This window comes from Mizuhopecten yessoensis, unplaced genomic scaffold (genome assembly GCF_002113885.1).
Source record: "Mizuhopecten yessoensis strain PY_sf001 unplaced genomic scaffold, ASM211388v2 scaffold5197, whole genome shotgun sequence".
NCBI classification, from domain to species: Eukaryota; Metazoa; Mollusca; class Bivalvia; order Pectinida; family Pectinidae; genus Mizuhopecten; species Mizuhopecten yessoensis.
Window position 1 is genome coordinate 166883 of NW_018405928.1, and position 9601 is coordinate 176483.

The 9601-nt window shown below is 35.8% G+C and overlaps 1 protein-coding gene across 1 annotated transcript; it reads left to right on the forward strand.

The window, feature by feature from the left end:
* Positions 1–371: 371 nt before the first annotated feature.
* Positions 372–3260, forward strand: LOC110450401 (GTPase IMAP family member 4-like). Its single transcript, XM_021497890.1, has 2 exons — positions 372–414; positions 2314–3260. Exons 1-2 carry the CDS (start codon positions 387–389, stop codon positions 3258–3260), a joined length of 975 nt encoding a protein of 324 aa, XP_021353565.1. The 5' UTR covers positions 372–386.
* The last annotated feature ends 6341 nt before the right edge of the window (positions 3261–9601 follow it).

The window sequence follows — 9601 nt, forward strand, 5'->3', positions numbered from 1 at the left end:
GCTTTAGAATATATGTTTTTGTTTTCACCATTTCATGTGCATTTCGTAAGGATGCGTGTACCATCATGAACTGTAATGAGTTCATTGATCATCACTAATTCCTAGATATAGATATATAAGAATAGATGTATATAAATGTAAAAACGTGTCTGCATCAGTTATACTGCCTCAGAACGAAGCAAGCAGAACCCTTGGTAAGTAACTTTTTTCAGTATCTATCACTGGTTCCTCACTTCACTTTAAAATAAGTTGCAATATTGGAGTATAACGAATATCATCAACCAGTTCCTGATTACCCATTTGTCTATATATACAAGTTTTCACAAAATACAACATTAACATTTGTGCCTTTCAGGTGAATAAATCAACAAGAACCTTTCACAAACATGGCAGGAAAAAGAGTAACATCTAGTGGTACGTATGGGACAGATTCCTTTTATCTGCTGAAAATACATCCATTTTAATTCGTAGATAAATCCTTGTGATACTTAAAGCCGAATATTATTCTTATTCATCTTCTTTTAGCTATTATCCTAGTTGTATTAACAGAGGAATGACAGGAAAACATCAATTTATTGCGGGAATTATCGCATATTCTTATAAATTTTAAGCAAGTTTCTTATACTTACATATATGCATGAACTACATTCATATTAAATATTGTTCAACTAACATGCAAGTATTACTTAACTGTATCAATTACTCAATTGCATAGGCGTGATCTGCGTTCATCGTCCCCGAGGTTTGCCGTAACCTAATGGCGATAATTATCTGTTTTGAGTAGCGGCACGGGTCACATATACACATTCTACTCTGTATAATGTGAGATTAACCAGTATTTCTCTGATATTTAATATTCATTTTTAAGGGATGTATGCTCCCACCCTTCTGTTTCGACAGTAGTTGGACCAATTTCGAACTTGGCCACAGGGTTAAATACCTTAAGGGCTCGGCCAAGTTCGATGACCACTTTCAGCGGACCCCATTTGGCGGAGTTATGGCCCCTTGAATAATGAAAAACGTCATTATCTGCCGCGCTTCGTTTCCGTGCAATAACTACAACACATGTTGAACGATTTTCTTCAAACTTGGTCACAGGGTTGAATGCCTTAAGGGCTCGGCCAAGTTCGATGACCACTTTCAGCGGATCCCATTTGGCGGAGTTATGGCCCCTTGAATAACAAAAAACGTCATTATCTGCTGGGTTTTGTTTCTGTGCAATAACTATAATAAATTTTAACCGAATTTCTTCAAACTTGGTTCGATTTTGATGAAAATTGGTATATAGGGATATTAGGGAACTGCAAATTCAACCGCATCAGTTTCGTTGCCATAGCTACCACACGGAGGCTTCTGATTGGTCGAAATTAAGATATTGTTCGATTTTGATGAAACTTATAGGGATATTAGGGACTGTTAATTTTTGTCATAGCAACCACACAAAGGCTTCTGATTGGTAGAAATTAAGATATTTTTCGATTTTGATGAAAATTGGTATCTGGGGGCATAAGGGGACTGCGAATTCAACCGCATAGGTTTCGTTGCCATAGCAACCGCACAAAGGCTTCTGATTGGTCGAAATTTAGATATTATGTTATTTTTATGAAAAATGGTATATAGCTAGGGACTGCGAATAAAACCCGCATAAGTTTCGTTACCATAGCAACCACACGGGGGCTTCTGATTGGTCGCAATTTAGATATTGTTTGATTTCGATGAAAATTGGTATATAGGGGTATTAGGGGACGGCAAATTCAATCACATATGTTCCGTTGCCATAGCAACTACACAATTGTATTCCGATTGGTTGCAATTTAGAAATTGCTCAATTTCACTCAAATTTAGTATGTACATTGGTGGTGTAATATGGCAATGCGATCCTTTTCTGATGTATCTTTGCGACTATAGGGGCAGTTTGGGGGACATCTGTAATGGTCCCCCATTACAATTAGTACTTGTTGCTGTAGATATTGTTAAGATGTTTCAACCAATTTCCTTATGCACATTCAACTCATGCTAAGTTTGCCAACCGATGTGATTTGTGCATATTTACGGATAATCAATGTGGTATAGGGCTTTTTTTTCTTCAAGTTTCAAGCTATACATTATGTCTCAACAGCACGATACTCACATGTTCAAACATAACCTCAATAATGTTAACCTACAATATGTCCTGCAAGCAGGGGATATAAATTCCACGAATTTGCTTGTTGCATACTATTTTACCAGACGTTATAGGTGCTTCTTTAGTGTATATAACCTATGTTCTTCTGTGAATAAGATGAAAAAATCCTGTTTGTTTCTGTATTTCAGGGAGTGCGACTTCCAAATCGGAATTGCGCGTGCTGCTGGTTGGGGAAACTGGATGTGGGAAAAGTGTGGCAGGGAACGCATTACTTGGAGCGGATCTTTTTACTGCGGGTGCAGAGGCTAAAGCTCACCCAAAAGATAAATGCTTCCGGGGGGAGAGCGAAAAAATCAAAGGATGGGACAAAGTCGTAGTTGTGGACACGCCAGGGAAATTTTTCTATATTTCTGATAAAGACGAAAAAACGAAGAAGGGCGAAATCACGAAAGTCGCAGGAATGCTTGCTCCTGGTCCGCACGTGATAATCCTGGTTCTGACCAAGGCCAATAAAGATAATGCAGTAAGGAGGAACGAAGAGAAAATCATGCAATTCTATGAAAGCATGTTCGGCGAGAATATTCGAAATCATTTTGTCTTTCTATTTTCTGGGATAGATAATGATGCCGACACAAAAGCAACCTTACCCAAAGGCAGCTATCTGAATGAGCGATTGAAAGACACCATTAAAGGTAAACACAAGAATTATCTTGCGTTTAATGTTGCGGCAGCTAGTAAGGCACAGAATTCTGAGAAGCTTCTTCGCGTCATCAATAATGTTGTCGAAGGAAATAATTGGAATTACCACACAGCCAAGGTGTTTAAAGATGTCCAAGTGAAAAATGAAGGAAGGGAGCAAGAAATCAAGAAGGATCAAGATGTTCGTTATCGACAAGATACCGAAAAACTGAAGAAATGGCACACACAGAAAATACAGGATCTAGAGCGGAAATACGCTACGCTATTGAAAGATATGGAGACGGATCACAAGAAGAAAACACATCCAGAAAACCTGAAGACACAAGTTCGGGACGAATACCAGAACGAAACAGGAATATGGGACACTGTAGCGGATGTGTCATCATACCTTTGGCAAACGTTCTCTCCCTACGTTAAAAAATATTTCAAGAAATAACACATAATGATACAGATATGAAGTGAAGGTGTGACAGTGGTGGCAGCATCACTTTCATTTTGAAGACTATACAGAAAGAAAAATATCCAAGTTGAAACCACGAGTGACATTACTTTTTGTACATCTAGAGGACGTAGGCTGATGATGGATATTTTTATATTTTCTTTAGATCTCTGCCTATCGGTAAAAATAATATTTTTTCTATATAAAAATTATGCCTTGCTTTATCAAATATATTTTTTCTCATGTTTTTTTTTATCTAAATTTTGTTTTTGAATAGTTTACTAATTACACTCATCTTTATATTTACATTAAATTCGACACTTATTATTCGAGTATTTGTGATCTATTTTCTTATTGATTTATGATTTCGTCGTTTTCATTGGCAAATCATTAAAACGGATTTATTGAACAAAATGCATGTCATGATCACTTAAACGCTTTTCGGGTATAATGTAGGCATATATTGTATTGTTCACGAGGAGATAAATATGTGCTTGTAACCTTTCATTTATTCTTTTTTATGTATTTATGCTAAGTCAACATCAATTCAATTCTCATGGTTATCCTGCTATCAATCGGATAACATGCTTCACAAATTACGATAATCTTGTTAAGGATTATACATAGTATACCGGGTATTATTTTTTTTGCTGACTTATTTGGATAATCATTCTTAATTTACATGCAATTATTGAAAAGAACGACATCTGCGAATAGCGGACAAAATCATTTCCCGGAGATTGAGGTAGAGATAAAAGAGGAGCTATAATTGTAAAATTTGTAATCTTCATCGCGTGTTCTCCAGGTACAGTAAAAGTAGAGCTTTGCTTATCTTTAATGATTATAAAGCCGGTTATCTGTAGTTGGCGTTCAAGGATTCAAATATTGTGAATCGGTCCTATGAACAATTATCAAAATAAGGAGCCACTAAATTAATCAACAGTAGAAGAATGGGTATTATACTGGAATGTTATGTAAAACTTTCTCGGATTTGGGTTGGGTTTGTTCATTAAACTGCTTATTTTAAAACTCATTTTCACTACTGACGCAGCTTTATTGATTAAACGTTTTATGTTTTGCTTTAATTTTTTTTGGTTCGACATAAACTCACACAAGTGAATCATGGCTGGTGATGGAGTGATGGCATATTAAAAACACTTTTACCATGATTGGATAAATTTCAACCCATTTTATAAACTGACATGTCGGATGATATTGAAAAACGTTAGATCTGTCTAATGATGTTCAGCTGTTTACCAACGGTTCTTACAAATTAACGTCGGCAGTCCGTACAGGAAGGGAGTCACAAAGGCGTTAGTCCTGTTCAATCAAGAGCGATTATTCCGCCTTTGCGTATTGCAGAGTTATCTTCTCTTGAGAGCAGGTATTGATTGTTACGTCATTGGTTCGTGTGAGAAAATTACGTCGTTTTCTCAAAAATTGATGACGTTACTCTCACAAACAAATGACGTAACAATCAATACCTGCTCTCAAGAGAAGATAACTCTGCAATACGCAAAGACGGAATATTTCACAAACTATTTTCTACTGTTCTATTTCACTTGGTAACATACATAAATAGTTTGTGCAGGTTGTAATTGTAGGCATCCTTGTGAGAATCACTTCCACTACTTTTTTGAATGTCACCTTTCTACAAATGAAAGACGTATTCTGGTTCAAAATATAAATGATTTGAATGCTAAGTTAAATTAAGAAATAGTTTTGTTTGGCAACTCACCATTTCCGTGACCGTAACAAAAACTTTTTCGGATATGTGCAAAACTTTTATCAAATCCAACAAGAGAATTTGAGTTCAAATTGCATATACTTGTTGTTACTATTGCAATATCATTGAAAATGTATATTGGGAGAAGGCGTTGATAAGTTGTAATAACTTGTGCCTAATCCCTTTGTCTACTTTTGACAATTAATATGTTTAAACTAAATATAATAGTTTTAGACTGAACAAGACTAACAACTTTGTGACACTTGTGTTATTTTTGTTCTGGTGGCCAACAGCAAAAGGTTGGAAAGTAGGCTTAAGGTGACGGTACATTTCGTTAAAGTTGAGGTAAAAACTGGTGTTCAGAAGAGGGAACAGAAAAAGGGTGTATTTTATTTGGTTTCCTTCGAGGTGGATAGACGTTTTCTATATGTATTAAAAAAAATCTTGAACTTCAAAACCATACTCTCCTTAATAATGAGATGAATTACTTCCTTTAGTACTTTTTGACTAAGCCATTCGTTTTAAAGTGCCAATGCAAACTTTGTTTCAATAAAGCTACATGTACTCATTAAATTAAAATAGTATTACGGAACATAACGGTGCCCAAACTATAACGTCGTTACATGTTGTAGTATATTTATGTAAAGAATTGGAGTGCAAGGCTGAAAGCAGTTTACACTGTTTGGCGTTTTGTCGAAGATGGTCCGCAACAACATAAAACAATTGGGTAGCTCATCAAATACACATTCATCTGCAATATTGACGAAATAATTTACTCAATAAGAATGCAATGGTATACAAACCAATTTTCGGTACATCATGCATAATTATAACACTTGTATTATCATTAATATTTCTTCTTCTAGTAATTAATTGTATAGACAAAAGCACAGTGTGCAACTATGTTTGCACATACCAAAATGGATCTATCAATATACATTTAAAGAAACCGTCTGTACTAAAAAATTAGTTTGATATCATTCAGGTGTTTTAAACACCAATGTTCATCGTGTAATAGGCATGTCAAGACATATAGTTATTATCGTAGCATATTAATCACAAAAATGTCACATGTTAGCAAACGAGGTGAGAATGCATTGCTGGATATTTCAATACCAAAATAATTAACTTAAAATCAATATGTTCATTTTCAGAAATAAATTGTTAAATTGTTGAAGGCGTAAAACAACCAGACAACTGCAATAGAGTGTCTTCCTGATGGCTCTTTTTCCCCGGGAAAATACTTCATTTTCAGAAAGTAATCATTTGAATTGATTAAGCGATGCAGCAACTAGACTTGTAAAACAGTTTTTCTCTCTTGATGGATGCTGAACAAATTGACAATGAATTTTACGAAGAACGACGCTGATTTTATTTCTATACCAAAAAACAAATCTTAAAAAGATAATAACCATAACCCCACTTACCCCTGGTTAAGTAGTACCTTTACCACCCATTCCCAACGCCCAAAATCATCGTTGACGTCATTCACAGTTAGTTGACATTCCCTGATGTTAACCTTTCCGTATATATAACAGTCACTTTCTTCCGTTTCATACCGTACTTATACCTCACAAAATATCTTACATTACACTCATGCCGTTCTCACCAACATATGTCGTTCAGTATCTTACAACATATTCATGGCGTCCTCAACGACCAATGTCGTTCAAAACATTTCAGCACACTCATGACGTTCTCATAAAAAAATGTTCAATATCTTACGGCACACTTATGTCATTCTCACCAAACCATGTCGTTCAATATCTAACAGTAAGAGTTCACTCATGGTGTTTTTGCAAACCAATGTCGTTCAATATCCTACAATACACTCATGACGTTCTCACAAACCAACATCGTTCAATATCCTACAACACACTCAGCGTCGTTCTTACCAACACACATGTCGTTCAATATCTTACAGTACACTTATATTGTTCTCATAAACCATGTCATTCAATATCCTAAAACACTCATGGCGTTCTCATAAACCAACGTCGTTCTATATCCTACAAAACACTCATGTCGTTATCACCGACCTATGTCGTTCAATATCCTTCAACACACTCAAGTCGTTTTCACCAACCCGTGTCGTTCAAAATCTTACGAAACCCTTATGGCGCTCTTACCAACCAATGCCATTCTTATAGATTATCACACAATGTTTTCAGGATTTGCCGTGGGAACAATTTTCTCATCGCCAACACGTGGATAAAACCGAGAGGCCATCTCAGGTGTACTCGAGATGTTAACCCTCAAATATTGAGTGATAAACTGTTTATCATCTATATTCTACTTCCTTTTATACTCCTCCATTCATAAAAAGTCAACGAAATACCATATCTCCCAAATGTCTTCTTGACTAAATGATCATCGAAATCCTCGTCCTATGACAAACGTAAACAAACATATTTCAGCAGGAAATACTATAAACCTGAAAACAATATAATCGTCATATGCACATCTACGTTCAAAATGATGTTGCTATTCCAACAATTATTTGGCAAAACTTTATGAAAATAATAAAATACATCATTTATATAGCGCCCTATATAATTTGGTAAATTATTCTAAAGCGCTTTACAACATATGGATAATAGTATTAGTTATAATAGTTAAACAAAGCAGACTAAAATGCAGATGTGAAGAAGTGAGATTTTATGTCCTTGAATTTGGCCAGGGTATTTGACTTTCTAATATCAGATGGTAAGCTATTCCACAACGTGGCCGACAGCCTCCCAAAGCACCGGCTATAGGTCACAGAACGAGATTTTTGGACACACAACAATGATTCTGTCTCCGACCGCAGTGATCGTGCAGCTGATACGGGGTAACAAGCTCCTGTAGGTACTGGGGAGCTGTTCCATTAGTGTCCTGTATATGTGTACACCAAAATTTTGTACTGCGAAATGTAGCGTACAGGTTGCCAGTGCAATGAATATAGCCAAGTGTGCTGTGCTCTCTCTTTCGAGTACGGGTAGCCAGATGTGCTGAACCCTCTGCAGACGACTAGTTAGTTTGTCAGATAAACCACAGTGACCTATCAAAGTATACCCTAGGTTTTTAACAGCAGGAACAGTCTCAATAGTTCTGTCATTGACCTTGAGCTGGAGAGCCATTGTAGCGAAGGCTATGGCGACAATGAATCTTTCCGATCGGTTTGAAATTTAGGCAATATTTTCGCGAGGAACCCCGAAATGATTTGTTTATGACGGACTATAATTCTTACGCGGATCACCTTTGTGTGGATACTATTTCCGGTTCATGACGTTCCCTGGCGCGAGCAGACATTCTATTTTGAGGAAATACGTTGCCAAATGGGAAAATATGTTCTCAAGTCGTTCTCACTAACCCATGTCATTCAATATCTAACAACACACTCGATTTTGACTATAAAAACGATGTCTCAATGCGAACGGCGTTACATATATGTACACTGTAGTATACCAAAGTATGTTTGTATGTGTCACGAAAATCCTAAATGTTCCAAGTTTTGTTCCTTCAAAATATTAAGCTTCCATGTATTTTATCAGTCTGAAGTTACTGACGTTCGGCGAGTAGATAAGTCATAAAAAAATACATTTTTAATATAAAAAAACGAACATAAAAAACTGAAAGTCTACAGTTAAGCCACACCCAGGTACCCTCATCGGCTGCATCTGTGTTGATATAGGCCATATTACCTGTAACACACAAACACATACTAGGAGGGTCCAAGGTAACCAAAGTAAAACATAATTCAAGCACGGACTGTTACAGTTGTGTAAAGGACCTGACCAAATTAGGTTTTGGTCACAGTTTTTTTTTTAGTAAATATGATTACGATATAAATATAAACACGATATTTGGCCTACAGGTGGCGCTTTAGTCAATAGCCTAGCCTTACGTTGCCAGGCCAAATGTCAGAACAAATACAAATATGTCGTTTATCATGGTATGCTATGTATCAGCCAATATTTTGTATGAATTCAGTTATACATTTCTTTTTAAAAGTTTATCTTGTGCAATTTTGAAAATGTAGTAAACCTGCAAAAAAATGTTACTTATTTTGATGTTAGAACAATTTTTAGTTCAAAACAAAAGAAAACACTACTACACCTTTATAAAGTCCTGCGGCTTTAATAAAGGTTTTGCAGTGTCTTTTTATTTATTCGTTCAATGAAATTAAACCAAAAACTACCCGTCACAATCAAGCACAAAGTTCAAAACAAATATTACTAAGAGTACTTAAACAATAGTGAACGTTATTAGAACATGTTTCCTTCTTAATGGTAATTAATACCAACCATTGAATATTGCATCAAATCAACAAACTTAAGAAAATTTTGAAAGATATATGTAACAAAACTAATATCATTTCGCTTAATTACTGCAAGATAATATTAATGCTTTTGTCTTTCTGATTCTATGAGTGAGTATTTCTGACTTTAAGGACTTCCCACCCTTCGTAATACACATGTTTTTCTTGTCGTATTTTCGTGTCGTCATTTCCGTATTGCGTATCGGGCATTCTATTACAGTAGTAACACCATGTAAACAATAGTACACGTGCGGACGATGATATGTCAACACCCGATATCGAGACTTAACTTGGAAATGTGTAATCACACGT